General features: G+C 40.0%; 1 protein-coding gene across 11 annotated transcripts in view; it reads right to left on the reverse strand.

Annotated features, from left to right (window-relative positions):
* The window catches only part of kcnma1a (potassium large conductance calcium-activated channel, subfamily M, alpha member 1a), an 845,585-nt gene that overhangs the window by 269,095 nt on the left and 552,180 nt on the right, over positions 1-24,310 (reverse strand). For all 11 annotated transcript variants that reach the window (XM_072583314.1, XM_072583323.1, XM_072583322.1 and 8 more), the window contains 2 exons: positions 15,877-15,952; positions 1,439-1,514 (listed from right to left, as the gene is read on the reverse strand). In XM_072583314.1, the coding sequence (XP_072439415.1) occupies positions 1,439-1,514; positions 15,877-15,952 (152 nt within the window). The remainder of the gene's footprint in view (positions 1-1,438; positions 1,515-15,876; positions 15,953-24,310) is intronic.

Genomic DNA, 24,310 nt, shown 5'->3' on the forward strand with positions numbered 1-24,310 from the left:
TTATAGAAGGAATGACATATTGACATTGGGGGCAGCTTAGAGAAGACTCACAAGGTTGAGATTCTGGGAATAAAAGGAATTTGCTTTTGAAGAGAGGTTGAGTATGTTGGGCATGTGTTTAGAAGTTTAGAAGAATGAGAGGAAACCTTAAGAAGCATAAAAGATTCTGAGGGGGCCTAACATAGCAGACGCTGGGAGGTCCCTTCCCCTTACAGTATAGGACTGGATGACATAATCTCAGGGGAAAGGATTGCCCATTTAAAACAGAAATAAGGAGGAACTTTTCTCTCTCTCTTCAAAGGTAGTCAAACTGGAATGCTTTACTGGGGAGGGCTGTAGAGGCTAGGTCATTAAGCATATTCTAGGCTCAGATGTACAGAGTTTTAAATCAGTCAGGGAATCAAGGGATATAGGGAAAAACAAAAAAATGAAGATGACAATTGAGATCAGCAATGAAATGGCCTACCTCTACTCCTATGTCTTACGGATGCGTTTGATTCCTGTTCTTCAAAGTCATGGAAGTTGACATGTGAACTAATGTGTTTAAAGGAACACAAAGAATAGATGGAAAATGATTTATAAAATATCCAGAACAAGGGGACAGAATCTGGACCAGTTAAGAGGAAATCCAGGAAAAGGATAACACAAAGGGTTGGGAGATCTGGGTCACTGCGCTGTAAAATCTCCAATTCAAAGTCAACTGAGGCATTTTAAAGAGAGATGGATGTGTAAATAGAATTAAGGATCTTGGCAAAATAGAGATCAAAATAATTGATCTGCCATGACAAATAAAATTAGTGCAGCACACTCCCTAGGCTGACTGGCCTCTTCTCGTTCCTTGATTTAGTAACAGTTAGCAATGGACTATGGATATATGGTGATAATATCATTTCTGTCAATGCTTCATTGTGAATGGCATCATACAAACATTTATACCCACCTTAATACTAGCAATGCTTGGGCTTCTGATATTCAATAAATGGACATTAATGCCACAAAATAGACAAAGGTGCATTCAGATACCAACTTCAACATTGCTCAAAACTTCAAATGCTCAGAAAACAGCTGGAAACTGTTAACGATATTACTATAGTCCCAAAATACTGTTGCTTTATAAACATTTGCAAACTACCCATCTCTATCAGCACAATAAGTTGATTTTTGCTTGACCAGGTCCAGGCCTATCAAGAAATGTTAATGGTAAACACTAGTAGCATCAGATGCCAAGCAAACATCTGGCCAACACAATGCAGATTAACAGTTATTTACTTAATGCAGATTGTAGTACTGGACTGGATTTGGAATGCAGTTTTTGTAATATAAAAATTCAAGCATAAAAGCTATTAAGATATTAATTAACATTTTAACATGATGACAATTGACCTCTTGAAGAAGGTGTTGACACAAATGATGGTTGGCAGTGAAATTGAGTACTTACCAAATGTATGAAGCCAGCTCCCGTTAGCCATGTGCTTATAAATATGGATAATAGATTCACCAACTTGATGGAATTGCTGTCCAAAAGAGAAAAATAAATACTGTTTAAGAAAACATATCAAGGTGAGTGTTTATGCATTTCTACAGTACTTGGTCACATGAGTAGTCCTGAAATATCTGAAATGCACAATTTCAGGGGGCAGCTGTGAATGATCAGAAATTAAGCATTAAAACAAAACCAGAAAGTACAGGAAATGCAAAGCAGGTTAGTCAACCTCAGATACTAAGCAGTCTGTGTCCATACACAGCAAGACTTGGGCAATAAACAGGCTTGGACTGACAACGGCAGGTAACATTTGCACACACAAAGACTATCTCCAATAGCAGAGAATCTAACTATTGTTCCTTGATGGTCAATGATACTATCCATCACCGAATCCCCCACAATTAACATCCTGGGCACTTGCCATTGATCAGAATGCCTTCCCATTTTAACACTGCACTGAAAGAGGAGGTGAAAGGCTAGGAATTCTGCACCGAGTAATTCACCTTGTGGCCCCCCCAATGCACAAGTCAAGAATGCAACGGAATTCACTCTATTTTCTTGGATGGGTTTAACTCCAACACGACTGAAGAAACTTAACATCGTCCAGGAAAAAGCATCCTGCTTTTTGGCAATACACCCATCACGTTCAACATTCACACCCTTCACCACTGGTACAGAGTGGGCTGCATTGTGTACAACCTATAAAGTAGACTGCAGTAACTCACCAAAATTCCTTCAACAGCACTTTGCAAACCTACCAACCTCTGAAACCAAGCAGAACAAAGACAGATGTATGGGATCACCACCACTGCATGGTCCCCAAGTAACACACCATCTTGACTTACAATTATATTGCTGTTCCTTCACTCATATTATGTCAAATCCTAGAATTCCCTTCTGAACATCACTGGGGGTGCCCATATATCCTAAGGATTACTGTGGCTCAAAATAACAGCTTATCACCAGCGTCTCCAGGCCAAATAGGAATGGACAATAAGTGCTGGCCTGGTCAGAGATACCCGTATTCCATGAACAAATTTTTAAAAAACCATCTTAGAGTACTTACTACTGCCCAGAAAGCTGTGTCAGTAAATTCTGAGACCAAGTTGTCTGAATTCATCCCCCATAACCTTTTCAAATGGGTAATATTGCATCATAAAGATGAGAAACACAGAAAAGCTTACTAGAAGAGAAAGCTCATACTTACCATCAGGAAACTGAAAAGAATATTGTCTTTAACAATAAACACTATTTTTGTTTTGAAATTGCACAATTTTCCTTACAATTACATGGTAACAGCATAATGGCACTTTTCAATGTCATTTATACATTGAGTAGCAGGCATTTGTAGTAAGATCAAAAGAGATACATTTTCTTTGATTGATAGCATTCTGCTTCTCATCTGATAATGAAATGAATATATAAAACTCAAATATACATGCATAAACTTCCTCCCGATGTAAATATACATAAATACATATGGCACTGACATAGATATGCTGAGGCAGAAGGACTTTTTCTACACTGCATATATGTAAGCTCACATATACATGGACACACATATACATATGTATGTATCTCAATAAATTATCCATATGCTTACACTTCCTGGCTCTAAAATCAAAAACAGGCCAACAGGAAGTAAAAGTTGCAAGCTGGAGAGAACACAGACACAGGAATTCTAATATATTATGAGTCAAGACAAAACTAATAACTTGAATGGGGAGGATTGAATTATGTTCTGATCCTATTACCCTGCCCTCCAACTCCAGTCTATTCAAGGACCACACGAGGTTTCATCTCCCCATATGCTGTACATGACATCTATCCAAACAGATGTGGTTTGACAGCCTCAGCAACAACTATCAAGTTATAATTTACTTAATATAATGCCAAGAATTTACCAGAAAAAAATCTTCACATGCGCCCTGGATTTCTTTTAAAATAAAACAGCTGACAAATTTAGCAGAAAGGAGATTACCACAACTGCTGATGGTGTATTTAGGAAGGCTGGTCATACCATCACTTCAAAGTCCCTTGTTAAGATAGAGTTTGCACAGAGCCATCATTGGAGCTCACCTTCACCATTTAAATCCCTGTTAGGATTACAAAAGCTTTTAGCTGTTCAAACTATCAACATTTACATTCTGCAAGTTCATAAACATTGCCATTCAACAGCTGAAGAAAGACAATATTTGCTGATGATGTGATCATAAAGCAATTGCCAAAGATGGAAATGAGTAATGTACAGTTCCATACAATACAACTTTTTATTCAGGCCATTGAAGTACATATTCTTTAACTGAATAAATTATTTAAATATATTTTTCTGTATTAAATACGCCACTGTGGTAATGTAATAATTAGGATAAATAACAAACTGTAGAAAGATTTTTGTTTTAAATTTCATGGCACACTGTGCACGAAGATTCTTCATATCAATTCTTGTTTTCGTGGAAAATGTGTTTAAATGGATTAGAGTCTTTTCCACTTTCAATCAGAGCAACTAAAGATGACCCCTGGATTAATCAGGAGCATGTTCAAGCTCCTCAACATCTGTGCACAGCTAGGATTTCAACAAGGTCTCAAACAGGCTTGAAAAATCCCCATTTTGCTCCTGACTAAATAATAACTTTTAAGACAGAGGTCATATAGAGCCATCATTGGAGCTCGCCTTCACCATTTAAATCCTTTCAGGATTACAAAAGCTTTTAGTTATTCAAATTATCAACATTTACAATCCTGCACTGCAGAAACATAATATCTAGCCAGAAGCAAAATGGACTATTTTGAAATTCAATATGCTGTAATTTTTCTTGTTGCCTGTGAAGTAAATGTTTATGCTGATCCATTCTACAGGATAGCAACATGGAAATAAGTGCCCTTTGCTTCCAACATAATCACAAACCAAGTGAATACATAAACAGGACGCTTGCCTGGTACTGGCCATAGTTGCATTAAGATTTTCCATCACAGCCATAACACTTCAAAATATTTTAAGCAAAGCTGGAAAATGTTAAAGCACATTGCACCAATCTTGTTCAGGAAACAGAATGCATCCAATTATCTGCAATAGTCAACTTTGCATCACAAACTCGGTAACACTGCTGCAATTACGCTGAGGATTATTGATAGAGTCTTACAACACAGACACAGAGCATGCGATCCAACTCATCCATGCTCACCAGACATAGCAATCTGGCCTCCTCCCATTTGCCAGCATTGGGCCCATATCCCTGAAAATCCTTTCTAATCATATACCCAATCAGATGCTTTTTAAATGTCATAATTGTACTCTCCTCCACCATTTCCTCTGGCAGTTCATTCCATATGCACACCACCCTCTGCGTGAAAATGCTACCCATCAGGTCCTTAAAACTTCTGTTATGAAGATGTGGGTGCACTTTACGAGAGTTAGAAGCAGCAGAACTACCGGACATAGCACCAAGTGTTCTCAATAAGGTAACAATGTAACACTTGGTTGAACAACTCGATTAGCTCATTGCCTGGAGACAACAACAAATTCAAATTCAGCCAATCAGTTTAAATTATACCCCGAAAAATACCAAACTCTAATCCAGTTTGAATTAAGTGTACTGACAATCTTAAAAGCCAATGATCAAAGTCTGATGCTTTAGGGGTAGAGGACTGGGGAAAATTGAACAGTTGAGAGGAGAACTGCCAAGCCCCACCATGTAAAAGAATGGCTGAAAAATAGCTCTCTTAAAAGTACCTTTCTTGATCAGTAATCTGTTACACAGAAATTCCTAAGAAGACGACACAGGAAGATGCAAAACGAAGAACAAAAAGCTGCCTGATTTTGAGATAAGTAGTGTTGTGGTGTAAATCTTAATTGGGAGTTTTATCGGACTAGTATTATAGAAGGGAAGGTAAAAGATAGGTTTGAGTAAGGACTTGTACATAGCTGTTAGTTAATTATTCTCTGTTATACTTTAAGAAATAAAGTTGTTAATTTTTACTTCAAATAATTCTTGGCCACAATTTTTGCAAATTACTGCATGTGATAAATCTTTTCTGTGTTGATGGTTTTAAATTAAGCAGGAGGGTTTACTTCATGTCGTAACACTTTCCCCCCTCACCTTAAATCTATGCTCTCTAAAGTTTGGAGGAAAACGTCGTCAGGAACTAAGGGAAACCCACCGTACCACAGCTGAGGGTAATAGGGTGCAACAACATTCCAAATCAGGAGCAGGGCATTCAGACTCTCAGAACTCGACCTTCCCAGCTTTAATCTCACCCCAACGACACCAAATGAGGGCAATCCCCTCCCTAGGGATGATCAGGATGACTATCTCATTGCAGAGAGTATCTAATAGCTTGGTCACACCACAGGGAGGCAAGTACTTCCCCAATGACAAGACCATGAGTGAACAAACATTGGATCTACGGGTAACTCGATAAAATCTCAAAATGAATTTTAAAATTGCCAGTATTAAGATGCAAAGTGTTACATCTACATTTTAGCAAAGTGTTACCACGTTGGCTTACTTGGCTAATATCAAAGCAGACCTCCTATTTCTGCAGCAGTGCGGGATACTACACCTCAGCAGCTACAGGAAATGGTTGGAGACCACGGGCCTTTGATTTGGTCAGGGAGGAGTGGAGTACAATAACTGCTTCTCTAGCCTGGGTATTCTGCTGTGAGGAGGTAACTTCACCACTCCAAAGTTGAGGTGGTAGTTTGTGGGGGTGGGGGGGGGCTGCCTCCTCATAGCAGATGTTATGGACAGAAATACTCCTGAGACTAATTAACATGCACACCCCAGTGGAAAAGAGTGAGCAGTTGGCTGCCCTGCAGCAGCTCCCATTGCTGCTAGCGATGTCCAGGCCGGTCATTCTGCTGGAGACTTCAACTGCATCATCACTGCAAATGGATGATCCAGATGGGCTGACAGCAAACTGGAAGCCATGTTCAGATTCCTGAATGAAACGGTTAACGTTGTCAAGCTGCACAATGTCTTCAGCACTCATGTCGACACAGCGCAGTGTAGATATACCTGGTCATGGCCAGATGGAGCTATCTGCCCAAGGATAGATTTCCAGGTTGTGTGTTGCACATTCTCGGTCAGATTGACGTCAAGCTGGTGATCTTCTCTGACCATATCTCCCTGACTATCACCTAAAGGTTGACCAATGGGACAGCAAGGGAACATGGAAGCTGAACATGAAACTGTTGACTCCAGAAAACATTGAGGAACTCAAAAGGGATTACACACATTGGAGAACTGTGAGGCCCCGCTTTGAGTCTCCAGTGGACTGGCTGGAAACAGTCATGAGGAACATCAAGAGGTTCTTTATCTTCAAAAGGTATTCAGAAGACGAGAGAAAGACAGGGAAAACTTGTCTAAATTCCAGAAAAACATACAGACCCCAATCCTGCCGCAGACCACAGCGGTTAATGTCACAGAGGATCTCCAGGAGGTGAAGAGCCAGCAAGCTTCGCTCTTTGCCTCAGAGGACTCCAAGATAATTTTCCAGTCCAGGGTCCACATCATCAATAAAGTAACCAGCTCAGAGGGGTGATTATAACTGAATGAGAGAAGTGAGAGATTCTTTACCAATATGCTTAGTTCATCAAGCTTTTATCCTCAATCCTCCACTCAGTAAGTTGAAGAAAACTTTAACACCATTTTGTGCTCATCGGACTCAGAGTGATTATATTTAAAAATACAATCTTAGTTGTAGGAAAAGAACATCAGCGCCAGAAGTCCAGAAGAGATAGAAGATTGAGCTTGAACACTTAGAGCACTGAATGGGAGCAGCAGGAACATCTCCTTTCCCTGATTACATGACCATACTAGACTCCAAAATGGGAGAGGAGCTGCAACTAAGGTGCCCTGACGATATTAAAATTACTTCTAGTTCCATTCTCTTTATTTCTCCAGACATTCTTCTAAGTGGTGTTCAATGGCCACCTCAACAAAGATGTCAAATAAATATTGGATAACATAAGCCTCCATGCTATCAATTACAGTTTTGGGTCTATCAATTAAATACCATTTGAAATTATTGCATTTTTAATATGATATTACTGTTTTAATAATGACTAGATATTATTTCTGGAAAAAAACAAGTTTTCTTCAAGCTTTTTATGTATTAAATTGAGGCATTTTCTAAGAATACAAACTCAAAGGAAAACCCTGCAAGAGAGGAACACGTTGATTAGTTGGCAAGTGGACACTGATTGGTAGTTGCACTACCAGGGAGAATACACCTATTAAAGCTGATTGACAGTTAACAGCCTGACTTTTGTTTAAAATTTAAACCAGGCAGGTTGATTCTGCTGGTCTGGGCACTAATCTAATAAATGAACAAGTGAGTGGCTGTTCAGTTCAAACAGGCACAGTGTTGTGAACATTTATTTTTGACTGCCAAGTACAAGCACAGTGCATGTACATATTATTTTTAATCTATAAAATACAAGGCCCTGTGTAATAATATATCTCACTTCCAATACATGCAGTACTAGTGTGATGTTAGGTATGTCGGCCATACGTATAAAGACTGGTAGTTCACATTAAACGGCACCTCTATTCGGCTGTTCGCAACAAACTAGGCAGTGACTGCACCAATGAGCATGTGCTTGCAAAGCTCACCACACTATTGTGTGACATTAGGTGCAATTCTGCAAGTGGACAATATTTGCTGGATAATTTCGAATGTTTGCAGAATGATGCTGACAACAAAATTTGGATTGTCAGTCAAGCTCACAACTCAGTGCGCTTTCTTCATAAGACAACCTGTCAATCTAGGTTTTAGTTAAGTAAACCTTCTCTAAACTGCTTCCAAAGTACTTATATCCTTTCGTAAATAAGGTAGCCAATGCTGCAAACCATAATCTGGATGTGGTCTCAACATGCATAACTGAATCATAACCTCCCTACTTTTATATTCGTAATTTACTCGTAATAAATAATAACATTCCTTCCCTAATTACCTGCTGTTCCTATAACTTGTACAGCAGTCATTCATATCCCTCTGCATCTAAATTCCATCACCATTTAGGTCAGTCTTTTTATTCTTCCTGCCAAAATGGAAAATTACACATTTTCCCACATTACATTCTACTTGGCAGACCTTTGCCCACTCACTTATCTTTTTGAAACTTTATGTACTGTTCACAACTTGACTTTTTAATCTATCCTTGTGTCATTAGCAAATTTGGCAAACAGATCATGCAAATATCTAAAGAGTGCTGAGGTCCCAGCACCAGTTCCCTGTGACACACAACTTAGATTAGATTAGATTAGATTAGATTACTTACAGTGTGGAAACAGGCCCTTCGGCCCAACAAGTCCACACCGCCCCGCCGAAGCGCAACCCACCCATACCCCTACATTTACCCCTTACCTAACACTACGGGCAATTTAGCATGGCCAATTCACCTGACCTGCACATCTTTGGACTGTGGGAGGAAACCGGAGCACCCGGAGGAAACCCACGCAGACACGGGGAGAACGTGCAAACTCCACACAGTTAGTCGCCTGAGGTGGGAACATCTTGTAAACTGAAAGAGACCCAGCTACGTCTACTCTGTCTCTAGTTAGCAATCCAATCTTCCAACCATGTCAATATGCTTCCCACTACACCAACAGCTTCCATTTTTCACAATAGCCTTTGATGTGACACTTTACCAAATGTCTTCTGGAAACTTCAGTACAATAAATCCACCAATTCCCTTTTATCCACAGCACATGACTTCCACCAAGATCATAATTAGTTGGTTAAATATGATTTCCCTTTCACAAAACCATTTTGACTCTGTCTGGTTACCTTTAACTTTTCCAAATATCCCACTATAACTTCTTCAATCAGATTTTCAATAAAAAATTAGGAAAGCTCACAGAATGTTACATTTTATCATCAGGGAATTGAATAAAAAAGTATGAATGTTATGCTTCAGCTACTGGTGAGACTACATCTGGAATACTGTGCGTAATGTTGGTCATCTTATTTAAGTGTTGACTGAGGCTTTGCCACTCAATTTATTTGGTGAACACAAACTCACAACACCAAATTCATTCAATCAAAATCAATCTTTATTTGACAAAATGCAAGTGACTATCTCCTGTTATAGAGTCATAGAGAGGTACAGCATGGAAACAGACCCTTTGGTCCAACCTGTCCATGCTGACCAGATATCCCTACCCAATGTAGTCCCACCTACCAGCACCCGGCCCATATCCCTCCAAATCCTTCCTATTCATATACCCATCCAAATGCCTCTTAAATGTTGCAATTGCACCAGCCTCCACCACATCCTCTGGCAGCTCATTCCATACACATACCACCCTCTGCGTGAAAACGTTGCCCCTTAGGTCTCTTTTATATCTTTCCCCTCACACCCTAAACTTATGCCCTCTAATTCTGGACTCCCCCCAGGGAAAAGACTTTGTCTATTTATCCTATCCATGCCCCTCATAATTTTGTAAACCTCTATGAGGTCACCCCTCAGCCTCTGAAGCTCCAGGGAAAACAACCCCAGCAAGCCAGATTTCAGTCTTGTATCTGACTTGTTCGATCGTAACAGGACATAGATAGATTCTTGTTCGGGAAGAGGATGACAGGTTTTTAGGAGTAGGCGAGAATGGAGATTTGAGGTTCCAATCAGATCAGCTGTAAAACATTTTGCTCTTCCCTACCCTTACTTTACGGGTCTGGCCTTTCTTGCCTCTTTTTATTGCCCGTTTTTTGGGAAACCAAGACAGCATGGGTTAACAACAGAAATCCTGTTAAACTGAAGGCATGCAGCCTCCTTCAAACATTGTGATGACTGATCCACCTCCTCAGAGCATACTGTATTGTTTATGCCACACTGATATAAATTAGCAAGTTTGAGGCAGGTCATGTTCCTGTTTCTACTCCATTAACTTTTTAAACTTCCTATCTGAACCAAATCCATCTTTTGTTGGCAGTTAACTCTCCATGTTTATTGACTTAGAAGTACTTGCTTAAGTTTGTTAGAAATATACTTCAAACTATTAACATCAAATACCTTCGCTGGAACATCATCTGACAAAGATGACTACTGCGTTAATTCCATAAATTAGAATTGTCAATGCAATGAGTTAGCGTTTATGTTTTTTTTGCTACCAGAACTCTCTGCTGGAAATTGGTAAAAGCAGAAGAGTTACAATGGGGATAACTCTTGCATGGCTGAGAAGTCACTTAAGTTTACTTCTCATCTAACTTTAAGCAAAAATATGGATTCATACTAAAATATTAGTTGAATATAATACATCTTGATGTCAGCTCTGACATGATGCAGAGGTGCGGGATTTTAGACTGACGTGGACAAAGTCAGAAGTCACATAACACCAGGTTATAGTCCAACAGGTATTTTTGAAACCATAAGCTTTCAGAGCGCTGCTCCATCATCTGGTGATTTCACCTGACAAAGGAGCAGTGCTCTGAAAGCTTGTGATTTCAAATAAAACTATTGGACTATAACCTGGTGCCATGAAATTTCAGACTCAGTTGGGATAGATACTTTGTTTTAGGTATATCATAAGTAGTTAATTGTGCTGGATCATACACCTGCTCAGGTTAAACATCTGAGATGCAGAAGCAGGAAATTAGAAGAATATAATAGATTTGCCGATTACTTAAAATACACCTGACAGAAGGAAAGATCCTCCATGAGAACTCGGAACTCCTGGTAAACCACATTTATTTTGAACGTTTAATTTTGAGGTTTGCAGGTGAAGTGAAAATGCAAAATGTAGTAGGTAATGAGCAAGTCAGTAGTTCAAAATGTGAGGTTATGCAATCTGGTAGGATAAAATAGAAGAGCTGAATATTATTTTAATGAAGAAAGATTGCAGAAAGTTAGAGAGGAGAGAGATTTGGGAGTCTTCGTCCATGAATCACAGCAATCAAGATCACCAGGTAATACAGCAGGCAAACGGAATGTTAGCTTTTATTTCAAATTTATTTCTTATATTTAGAATATAAAGTCACGAGGTTTTGGAATACTACGAAAAATTTTAAACCCCTTATCTAAGGAAAGTTATAGTGGCATTGGAGGCAGTTGAAAGAAGGTTCACTAGGCAGATACCAGGTATGGAGGGACTGCCTTATGAGGAGAAGTTGAGCAGATTGGGCCTGTACTTATTTGATGGCAGGTAATAATAGAATTGGGCTGTGCTCCTAATGCATTTGTATAATTTTACTGTCTCAAATGCAGCTTAAAGGTGAGGAAAAATACAAAAAGATTTCACTACATTTGCAATGTATTTCAATTTTCTTTGAGCAATCAAAGCTAGCTACAGATGGATTATAAATTCACTGCTTTCCATCTCTAACTGATACTATTTTGTCAGTAGTAGGCATTGTTTGTCCCTCTCCTATGGCAAACCTATAAACATCAATGAGAACTGTATTTACATTTTAATCCACAATCCTTCTTCAATCAGTACAAAACATCTTTGACTTCTTTTTTAAACCATTTAACTGGATTACTGAAATCCAGCTCAGCCCTCAGTAACCTTTCATCCAAAATCTTGTCTTTAAAAAAAATCATGTTTTAAATGTCTTTCTGAATACTAAAGAAAGTGTTGCTCTGTTGTCAAAGACGTACCAAGTGTGATTCTGAAACACACAGCACAGAAAAATCCCACATGCAACTTACAAATTGTGGGGATGTCGGAGTATCTTAAGGTACTACAGTATTTTCAGTGACCCTAAACAAAACAGATGGACTCTGCACATGTGCCTGAGTGTATGGACAGCTGGCAACAATGAAAATAATATTTAAAAATCACACAACACCAGGTTATAGTCCAACAGGTTTAATTGGAAGCACACTAGCTTTGTGAGCATTGCTCCTTCATCAGGTGGTTGTGGAATATAAGATTGTAGGACACAGAATTTATAGCAAAAGTTTACGGTGTGATGTAACGGAAATTATATATTGAAAAAGACCTGGATTGTTTGCTAAGTCTCTCATCTTTTAGAATGGGCATGTCAGTTTCAGTTCTTTCATATGTAAATTCCAGAACTTTTAAGAAAGTTCTGTTACATCACATTGTAAACGTTTGCTATAAATTCTGTGCCCTACGATCTTATATTCCACAACCACCTGATGAAGGAGCAATGCTCACAAAGCTAGTGTGCTTCCAATTAAACCTGTTGGACTACAACCTGACATTGTGTGATTTTTAACTTTGTACACCCCAATCCAACACCGGCACTTCCAAATCGGAATTAATAGAGAAGGGTGGTAATGCCTATCATTCTGTACAAGTTAGCAAATGAAGACACAGGAATAGAAAATAATGGACCAAGGAAAGAAGCAAATGAAATTGTTTTTAAGTGCATCAACATAATGAAAATTTGTAAAGAAGAACATTCTTGAAAACTTTATACAGCTATGTCCATTTCAAGACCTGACTTGTGGTATTTACAAGGAATACTGTCACCTTGACTGACTCACGCTTCAAACAAAAATCCACAATGACATAATCAATAAGAGAATGACCTAATCCATGGGACAATGATGTCATATAAGAGGGATTTTGTCTGGCTAAAAATGATTACACTGAAGTTTGCAAAATTTCAGACCAATTCAGTCGGCATCAGGTTCACCTCTTGTCATAAAATTGTTGGATTAACTCTCACTACACAACTTGAATATATAATCCAGACTGACAATTCTGTGTGGAACTGAAGATGTGCAACATTATCGAAGGGCTCCATTTATTGCATTTTGGTAAAACAAACAAGGGCAGGATTTATACAGTTAAAAGTTGGGCCTTGGTAGTTTTGTAGAACAGAGAGACTCAGGGTTCAGGTACATAATTCTTTGAAGTTTGCATCACACGTAGACAGGACATCGTTGAAGTTGTACAGGATGTTTGTGAAGCCTCTTCTGGAGTACTGTATCCAGTCCTGGTCTCCTTGTTACAGGAAGGAAAATATTAAACTGAAGAGGGTTCAGAAAATATTTACCAGGATGATGCCAGGAATGGAAGGTTTGAATTATAAGAAGAGGCTGGACAAACTAGGACCTTTTTTTCTTCACTGGAGTGTAGGAGGTTAAGGGGTCGCCTTATAGAGGTTTATAAAATTATGAGGGGTATAGATGAGGTGAATGGCAAGGGTCTTTTCCCTCGGGTAAGGGATTTTAAAACTGAAGGACATATTTTTGAGGCAAGAGAAGAAAGATTTAAAACAGGCATGAGAGGCAATTTGTTTTTGCACAGAGTGGAATGAACTTCCAGAGGAAGTTGCAGATGTGGTTACAGTTACAACATTTAAAAAATATTTGGTTAAATACATGAGTAAGAAAAGTGCAAGAAGGTGGGACCTAGTTGAGTTTGGGATTACAGTAAGCATGGACCTATTGGACCGAGGTGTCTGTTTCTATGCTGTATGACTCTATGACTCTTTCAGCATGATTCTATCTGGAGATGAGAAAGGAGTTCTATTAGTATCCTGAATTCCAGAGAGCAGATAAGAATGACTGCCCTTGACACAATGAACCGAGTGCTGTATCAAGGAGCCCAGCAAAACTAAAATTCATTAAAATAAAAAGGGAAAACATAGCTGATTGGAATCTTAGCTTACACCTAAGATGGTTGTTGGAGATCAGTCATTTCAGAACCAGGACAGCACTGCAGGAGTTTCTCAGGATAGTGTCCTCGGCCTAACCATCTTCAGCTGCTTCATCAATGACATTCCCTCCATCATGGGGTCAGAAATTCACTGATGATTACACAAGGTTCAGCGATATTTACAACACCACAGATACTGAAGCAGTCCATGTCCAAATGCAGCAAGGCCTAGACAAAATTGACTCTGGCTGACAAGCGTCAAGTAATAGTCACTCCACAAGTAGCAGGAAATAACCATCCCCAACAAGCACAAATCTCACCAGCATCTCTTGCCACTCAATGGAGTTGCCATCACTGAATCCCCTACTCTCAACATTCTAGGGGTTTACCATTGACCAGAAACTGAACTGAACAAGCTAAGTAATTACTGTGGCTGCAACAGCAGTTCAGAGGCTGGGAATCTTGCAGCAAGTAACTCACAGCTTGACTCTCAAAGACTCATCTATTATCTATAAGGCACAATTCAGGAATGTGATGGAATACTCCCACTTGCTTCGCCGAGTGTAGCTTCAACACTCATGAAGCTTGACACCACCCAGGACAAAGTAAATTGCTTGACTGACACCACATCCACAAATATTCACTCTCTCCTCTCCCAATACATAGTAGCAGCATTATTATTTGGGTATTAACTGCAAAAATTCATCAAGGCTTTTTGAACAGTACCATCCACACTTACAATCGCTACAATCTGGAATGAGACTGGCAACCGATACATGGGAACATTACCATCACCTGCAAGTTTTTCTGCAAGCTACCCAGCATCCCAATTTAGAAACATATTGTTAATCCTTCACTAATGCTGATTCAAAGTCCCAGAACTCTCTTCCTCATAGAATTGTAGGGCAACTGCTCCAAACGGACTACAGTAGTTCAAGAAGACTGCTTACCCCACCACTGCAAGAGTGATTAGGAATGGGAAATAAACAGCTGGCCCAATCAGTGATACCCTCTTCCTCTCAAATGAGTAGAAAAAAAGCAATTAGTTAGCAGTACATACTCAGAGTCATAATAAGGCGCAAGCTCTTAAAATGAAAGCCCTGTTGCTGTAGTTTGCATTAGATTCATCACTGCAACATACTTAAGTTCTGCACTTCCTGGCTGGGTTGAAATGTAAGTTCATTTAAAAGGATACATAATAATTTATTTGCATTTACAGTAAGGAAAATTTGAGTACATTTTATGTAAAGAATTATACAAATTATTTCTTGGTGTAAAAATGTTTGGAAACCAGTAAGACGGCACTCAGTAGTGCATGTACCTTTGCCATATTAATGATTCATAACTGTAAAAGTGAGAAAAGAAATATTTTAATTTAGAGCTCCCATCTCTCTACAGGCCTCGGGTCAATCCACATCCAACAATCTACAACTAGGTTCACATTTTGACAACTGTGACAAACTGCACCACAGCTGCTGAGACAGCCCACAACATACTATAATAATTAACAACATTCCGAATAAGACAACACACAATATTGTACAAAATAAAATCAATTGACCATACCTCCCAACTGTTAATGAATTGTTTAAAAAGGAATCCACAGCTTCATCAAAAATTAATTACTTCTTCTTTTAGTCACATTCTATGTAGCAAGTTTTGTTGAAAGCTGACCATTACTTTTTGAGATGTATTAATTACAGACACACAGGCTAACAAATGGACAAAAATGTTACCTCTGCTACTAAATCACACAAGGCATGTCTAAAATAGTCCTTCAGAATATTAAATGTCTGATTCAGAATTTGTGTTGCTTACCTTGTTTTTAGAATATTCAGAAATTGTAAAATCTCTGAGAACTGTATCAACCTGAGCGCTCTTAAAAATCGTAAGCCTGTGAAAAGAAACAATAGGTTAACATCCACTCGTCGCTGTTCAAAGCACTTAACAACCTGTGATATTCAGAACCAGTGTAACCGTGAGCTCCTACATAGTGTACATAAAGAACTAAGGGGTAACTTTCTGCAAGGGGAATCTCATCCTCTGGAGTGCAGATTAGAATTTATGGTTTGCTGTGCATGTAAACAAAACATGGCCTGCAACTCAACAGATGCAGTGATTCTGTCGGAAAGCTTTCCCTTCAGTTTTAATTAATATAAGGATGCAACCTACTTCATATTTTCAAACTGCCAAGTCTTGCGAGCATCAGCACCGACAAAGAAAATGTGTTTGGAAACTGTGTTCTGAGTCGAGAGCGTGGTGCTGGAAAAGCACAGCAGGTCAGGCAGCATCTGAGGAGCACGGGAATCGACATTTCAGGCATAAGCTCTTCATCATTTCCCCAATTATGCATGAAATGTCAATCCTCCTGCTCCTTGGATACTGCCTGACCTACTGTGCTTTCACAGCACAACACTCTCGACTCTGATCTCCAGCATCTGCAGTCCTCACTTTCTCCTGTGTGTTCTGGTCAATTTGCAACATATCATTGAAACAGAATGCTGATTGTCATCAAATGGTACTTTTGGCAATAGATTCCAACAACTCAAAGGGAAAGTGGGGAATCATCATACATGACTTATAAATAAGTTATATTTAGTCAGGCATTCCATGAAATGCTTGTGGGAGAATTGACTTCCTTCACCAGGTTTGCTGCATACCTGTGTTTTCCATTGGGTGAATGACAATTTTCACTGCAAGTACAAATCAAATTTCATCAGCTACTTTAGACACTATTATAACAGGAAACCCATCTCTTCCTTTATCTACAAACAAAAATTTATTTCTACCTTGAGTTCTCTCCCAGAAGCGTTAACGGTACCCAAAGTTGGTTGGACCTGACTCAGTAGAAATAGATTGCATGTTTATCCTGATAAATTTGCTTATTTATACACGACAGTGCAGTGAGACTGCTCCAACAACACTACTAAAAGTTTAACTGGAAATGATATGCATTAGACAGTGCACAGAATGGGCCTTTTGCCACAACAGATGTACATCACATTTATGTTCCACACAACCTCCTTTTACATTTCCCCAATTAATACCATCAACATATCTTGCTAACCTTTTCCCTCTCAACTGTTTGTTTAATTTCCACATTAGTCAAATGTGGTTACTTTCTTGGAACAAATCACCATGTGAAAATGAGCTCAATGGTTTCAATGGTGAGACTAGGTAATGGATAAACAGAGTAATTAGAGAATTGACTATCAGTGTTCAAATTGTTTATTATGTCAGGGCAGCGACACAGTAGAAATTTGTGACTGAGTAATTGATGTGCTCAGCTGAAGAGACATGCAAGAGAAAAGCACAAAGAGACAAAATAAATAGAACACAAACCAAGTAACACATTTTATTAAAATCTTTGTTAAAAATATCATACGGGGGAGTTCAAGATGGCGGTGATCTGAACCGATCAGCCTTGCTGAGCTCTGCACCCAACCCAATGTAGTAATATGTTTTCGCACCCCCACCTTAGTTTTTTTTGGAATAAAAATATTGTTAAACGGTAAAACAACTGTTTAAATCCTTTTTCGAGGATGCGAGAATGACGAAGGGGAAGCAAATGGCCAAGTCTCAACATTTAGGACACTCGAAATTAGCAGGCAGGCCCGAGACTGCAACAGGGGGAGCAATTGCAGCTCCGTCCGCAGCTGTTAAAGAAATGCCTGCACAGCAGAACATCATGGAGGAACTTGGAGTGATCTGACAGTTGATCCAGGAGCTGAGGGAAGAGACTCATAATCAACTGGAGCCCATCTCAACCATGCTGCAAAAATATGAGAAGGAGTTGGAAGGGCTTGGGAAGCGAGTTGAAGAGGTTGAGCAGCGGACCTCGGCGTCAGTGACTGAGGTCGAGTTCTCGGTGGGGCAGACCCACGCCCTTGAGAAAAAGGTTCGGGTCCTGACTAAGTTGATGACCCGGAAAATAGAGGTAGGAGGAAAAATAGCCGGGTCGTTGGCCTGCCGGAGGCAGTAGAAGGTGGGGAGCCAGCAAGTTTTTTTTGAAGACTGGTTGCCACAATTTCTTGGCTGGGATGCCGAGGCAGACCGGATCAAGGGTGACAGAGCTCACTGGGTTGAGGTGCGCAGATCCGGTCAGAATCAGTGCCCCCGCCCGGGTTCTGATGCGATTTCAATGCTACAGGGACAGGCAGAGAGTCATAGATACTTCCAGAAGGTTGGGGAGAGATCCGCAGGCCCTGACCTATCAGGAAACTAAGATAATGTTTTTCCAGGACTTTTCTGCAGCAGTGAACCATAAGAGGAAATGGTTTGATGAGGTTAAGAGAAGGTTAAAGGACTCAGTATTCAATATTCGATGAGGTACCCAGCTGTGCTTCTTTTAATTACTTACAAGGACACTGTGAGGTCACTTCATTCCTTGGAGCAAGCCAAAAACTTCTTGGACACTTTAAAATAATGTAGGTAGGTGTATTTATGGACATGGACAATAGTGTCTGGGTTTTGTTTTGGTTTTGCTTTTATTTCTTGTACTTTCACTCTTTTCCCAAAGAAGCTGTTGTTTGTGGGTTTTATTTTCTCTCCAAGCTGGAGTGGTATTGATACTTGTTGGGAGGGGGGGGGGGGGGGGGTGGGCAGAGTGTTCATTGTTTTTGTTATACCTTTGTGTTTATAAGGTCTTTTGTTTGGTTTCTCCCACTGCTTGGGTTTGGGGTGCGGCTCAAGCTGGAAGGGGCGATGGAGGTGAGTGTGGGAAATGTAAGCGCCCTCTGTGGGCAGGCTTAGAGTCCCCCATTAAGTGCCTTTTGTGTTTTGAAGTTAGTTTTCTTTTGGTTTTTTGTAAATAGACTCTATGAGTCTCCTTTTGAGTATGCTCAGTGTGTTGTAAAGTGAATTCTTCCTCTCGGCAGGTCAAAGGTGATTGTGAAGAATCATGGCTAGCAGCATTCTTAAATGGCGCACTGGAATATCAGAGGGTTTCATTCGCCAGTTAAAAGAAAAATGGTGTTGTCGAGCCTTAGAAAGGAGAGAGTGGATGTTGCCCTGTTATACAAGACTCATCTTAATGACAAGGTACACTTGAAGTTACAGCACGATGGGGTTGATCGGGTGGTTTTCTCGTCTTTTTGTACTAGGAGCAGAGGAGTGGCAATACTCATCTGGAAAGGTTTCCATTTAATTTAATAGATTGTGTGAAAGACAAGTACGGTCAGTTTGTTATTCTTAAGGCCCTTATAAATGGTGAGGTACACGGTATTTTGAATGCCTACTGTCCTCCGGCCCACCCTCTTAAATTTCTGATTGATGGACTAAGCTGATGGCCTTGGCATTGCAGCCAAAGAGGGACGGGGCGGGGGGGGGGGGGGGCTTGAATTGAATTATGAATGTGCAAAGTCCCCCCCAAAGCTTGCTTCACAATCTAAGCAGTTGGGCAACCTTTGTGTGGAACTGGGGTTGGTGGACATTTGGAGATGTTTACACCCTATGGGCAGAGATTTTACATTTTTTTCCAATCCTCATAAATGCCACACGATGATTGATTATTTCCTAACTCCCATGGCTTTTGTAAATTTGGTGGTATCCTGTTCGATTGGGAATATTGCCATCTCTGATCATTCACCGGTGTATTTAATGGTTAAGATTCAGGATGGTGCAATGGGCTCACGGTACTAGCGAATGGATCCTTTCATCCTCAAGGACAGCAAGTTTGTAGAATACTTCTCAAGGGAATTTGAAGCTTTTTTGGCCATCAACTCAGGTACAGCTAGTAATCTGTCCATTGTTTGGGAGACTTCCAAGGTCTATGCTAGAGGGATATTTATCTCATACTCTGCCAACCAAAAGCGACAGAAGGGAGAGTAGCAACATCTGCTTGAGGCAGGACTGAAGGCAGCTGAGACGGCATATGACAGTAGATCATCAGTGACTAAGCTGCAGCAGATCACAGCTCTCTGATCCACCTTAAACTCCATGCTAAAGCATACAGCAAGGAAGGAACTTTCCTTTGCGAAGCGGGGACTGTTTGAGCATGGTAACAGGCTAAGTAAATACTTAGCATATTTAGTCAGGAAGAAGAATGCATCTCAATCTATTGTTTCTATTAAGGAAGGAAATGGGACTCTAACTTGTAATGCTAAAAAGATCAATGGGGCATTTTGGAGGTTCTATTCTGAACTGTACAAGTCTGAATATTGTGAGGATAGATGGGATAAAATGGAGACTTTTTTTTAGGAACTTGGATCTTCCGGGGGGGTGTCTGCTGAGCAGGCATCTCTCCTTAGTGGTCCATTAACAGCACAAGCGATATAGGAGGCAATGAGACAACTTCTAAGTGGAAAGGTGCCTGGCCCTGATGGCTTGCCCAGTGAGTTTTATAAGGAATTTGTAAAAATACCGTCAGGACCGATGCTCGACATGTACAACTATTCATATAGTCGTGATTGCCTCCAGCCATCCTTAAGAGAGGCGAATACCTCTCTTATCCTCAAGAAAGGGAAGGTGCCAGAAGACCATGCTTCTTACAGACCCATCTCACTTTTAAGCTCTGATTTTAAAATTTTATCGAAACTCTGGCATTGAGGTTGGAAAGGGTGTTGTCCACTATTGTTAAGGAGGATCAGATGGGCATTATAAAGGATCGCTGATCATCCAATAACGTTGGGAGACTGCTCAACATGATTAAAGTGTGCCAGCAATGGTCAGTTCAAGGGTTGATGGTTTCCTTGGACACAGAAAAGGTATTTGACCGGGTGGAATGGCCACATCCTTTTTATACCCTAGAGTGGTTTGGTCTGGGTGAAGTGTTTACTAGATGGGGAAGGATCCTTTACAGTAATCCTCTGACAGTGGTTCTCACCAATGCTATAAAGTCTGATAATTTTAACATTGGTAGGGGCAGTCGGCAAGGCTGTCCCCTCTCACCTTTACTCTTCACATTGGTGATTGACCTGCTGGCAGAGGCCATTCATGGGGACCTTAATATAGCTGCCCTAAAGGTAGGGTCAAAGGAGCATAATATCACATTATACACGGATGATGTTCTCATCTTTCTTTCAAACCCAGCAATTTCGGTGCCCCAATTGATACAGTGTATTAATTCAGTTGGCTTTTTTTCAGGTTACAGGATCAATTTTTCAAAATCAGAGGCTATGCCTATGGGGGATCTTAGGGGAATACCGGAAGTTGAAGGTGAGTTCCCCTTTAAGTGGGCACAGGGAGGCTTTCTTTATTTGGGCCTCTCTGTTACCCCTAGTTTTGATCAGTTATTCAAGGCTAATTTTGTTCATTTGTTTGACAAGATTAAACAAGACCTTCCAATATCATGGCTAGGTCGAGGTTGGTCTTATTAAAATCAATGTTCTTCCTCATTTGTCATACCTCTGCAGATGCTTCTCTTGCTTTATCATAGACAAATGTTTCAGAAATTAAATGGTTGGTTTAGTTTTTTTATTTGGCGCCATAAGTGGCCTCTTATCAAGCTTACAAAATTGCAAATCCCATGGGTTGGGAGGAGTGGATCTCCCAGACGTCAGAAGATATCAATTGAGCTCCCTTTTATCTTTTGAGAGTGATTGGGCCTGTGAAGACTCAGCGTTGATATGGTTGGACATTGAAGCCTCCCAGGCAGAGAGTGTCTTCTTATTAACCTGTTGCTTCTGGACAAAATGAGGATAGTTACTGAAAATTGCCGCAATTCCATTGTTATTAATACTGTCAAAGTGTGAAGGGCAACAAGACAGATGGAGAGTAATATGTCTAAAACACCTTTCCACTCTCCCATAGTCGGTATGCCAGGTTTCCAGCCATAGACAATGGATCCCAGGTTTGAGTCCTGGGCGGATAGGGGAGTCTCTTGTTTGGGTGACCTTTTTGAAGATGAAACTTTAATGTTATTTGATCAAGTAACTTGTAAGTATGGATTGTTGAGCAGGGACCTCCTCCGTTTTTTTCAAATCAGAGATTTTATCTGAAAAAGAGACTCTGCTTCTGACTGAGGGTAATCGATCTGATATGGAGAAGAGGGTGCTTCAGACTAAGAGCACTCTTTCAGTGAGTACTCTTTATCGTTTGCTGGGAGGAGGTTCCTCAGGTGACATTGAACAATTATGGGAAGCCTGGGATGGAGAATTAGGGTGGAGATTACTCCAGAAATTCAGGAGGACTTTTAAGAAAGTGTGAAGAAGATTTCAATAGGTTAAAGGACTCATGCTATTTAAGACTCTTCATAGGGCTCATCTGGACCAAGATTATCTTGCAAAATTTAAGCAGGGTGCTTCTTCAGTGTGTCCCAAATGTAAAATAAATGCAGGTACCTTCACTCATTGTTGGTGGTCTTGCCACAGACTCCGTACATACTGGAACGCTGTGGCAGGAGTAATAGAGGGTCCTGGGGACCGATGTCAAGGTGGACCCGGTTTCTATTCCCCTGGGTTTGCCGAATTTATCTCCTTTAGATGTACATGGGAGAAAGCTTCTTCAGCGTCCTCACTTTTTGTGAGAGGAAGAACATTCTGATGTGCTAGGTGTCTGAGAAGCCCCCAAGTCTGTCAGGAGTGAATTATGAAACACATTCCTTTGGACTTTCTCACAAATATGCTGCACCAGAAAATGGGCAATTTTTTTGATAAGACATGGGCAGCCCTTTTTGAATTATTTGGAAGCGGATTTGTCCATCATTTTAATTAGGGCTTTTGTCTAGCCACGATGGTTTGGTTTAATAAACCTAATGTCCTGAGAGGAAGAAGTTGGAGCATAGATGGTTTTAATAATTGACGCTCTCGAAAGTTGGGAGCTGAGGTCGTGTTAAGCCGAGAAGCGTTATTTATTTACTTATTTATTTGTTGATGTGTAATGAGTGCAGTTGTGAGTTTGTACAGTAGTATAGTAGTTGATTTATTGTTTATTGTTGTTGTTTTTATTGATATAATGTTATATTTTCATATTTTTGTAATTTTATAATTTTGTGAAGAAAGATTTTTTCAAAATAAAATTCTTTTTAAAAACCACACAGATGTTCTTTAGAATTTTAAAACAGGTCAATGTAATAAAATGTATAATCATTTTTGATGGATTTATGAAGCTTTATTTCCAATCTATTTTATCATTCAACTCACTTCTTGTTTCAGGAATGTTACCTGGCATTAATCTTGGATCAGAGTTACAGAGTCCATCGTATTAGTTCTTTGATAGAGTTAAGGACTGTTTATAAACAAAGGCTATAAAGTCTTGGACTCTCCTCATTGTGGGTTACAAGAATGAGAGGTACCTCATTGAAAGGCACTGGATTCTTAAGGGGCTTGACAAGGTAAATGCTGTGAGGATGCTTCCCCTCATGAGAGAGTCTAGGACCAGAGGGCATAGCATCAGAATAAAGGGGTACCAATTTAAGACGAGAAGGAGATGAGGAGGAATTCCTTCCTTTAGAATGGCTTTGGAACTCCTTAGCACAGAGGGCTGTGGATACAGAGATCTTGCGTACATTTAAAATTGAGACAGACAGATTATGGATGAATAGGGGAATCAAGGGTTATACTTAAGGGTAAGAATATGGATAAGAGGAATGTCTGATCAGCCATGATCCTATTGAATGGCAGAACAGGTTTGAGGGACGCACTCGGTGCCCTGCTCCTCTTTCCTACAGTTTTATGCAATTAGCTCTATTTGCCCTGTAATCCTGCAAATACTGTCCTTGCCAATTCCCTTTCAAAATGTACTGTTGAATATACTTCCACCGTCCTTTCATAGTGTGGTGCGTAAATCCATGTTCTGTGGTTACCAACTCTGCTGCCCATTGGTGCAGCTTCTCCCTACATAATTGTAATGTAACCTCACAGTTTTGAGCACAGGTCAGAGGATGCAACTAAAATGTCATCAAGTTATAGAATCATAGAGTACAGAAACCCTTCAGCCCAACCTGTCTGTGCCAACCACATATAATCCAATCTGACCTATTCCTATTTGCCAGCATTTGGCCTATATTGCTCTAAACCCTTCCTATTCATATACCCGCACATCTCGCACCAGTCCTGTACAAAGTTTAGTATCTAAAACTTGCAGAGAATGGAGATGTCCATTGAACCATAAATATAGTTGGACATCATGATTTAAATTGGATCCCTTGAGGCATTCTGTTAAACTTGAAAGTGCAGGCTGCTCGTGAGAAAAGAAGTTAGATCTTCAAACAGCTACAAGTGAAACTTATAGTGAAGGACCAAAATTAAACCAAAAGATGAATAATAACTGCAATGAAAGAGAAGTTTCACTTAAACAGTGAGCAAATCCAGAA

The sequence above is a fragment of the Chiloscyllium punctatum genome, chromosome 13, assembly GCF_047496795.1.
Source record: "Chiloscyllium punctatum isolate Juve2018m chromosome 13, sChiPun1.3, whole genome shotgun sequence".
In the NCBI taxonomy this organism is placed as follows: Eukaryota; Metazoa; Chordata; class Chondrichthyes; order Orectolobiformes; family Hemiscylliidae; genus Chiloscyllium; species Chiloscyllium punctatum.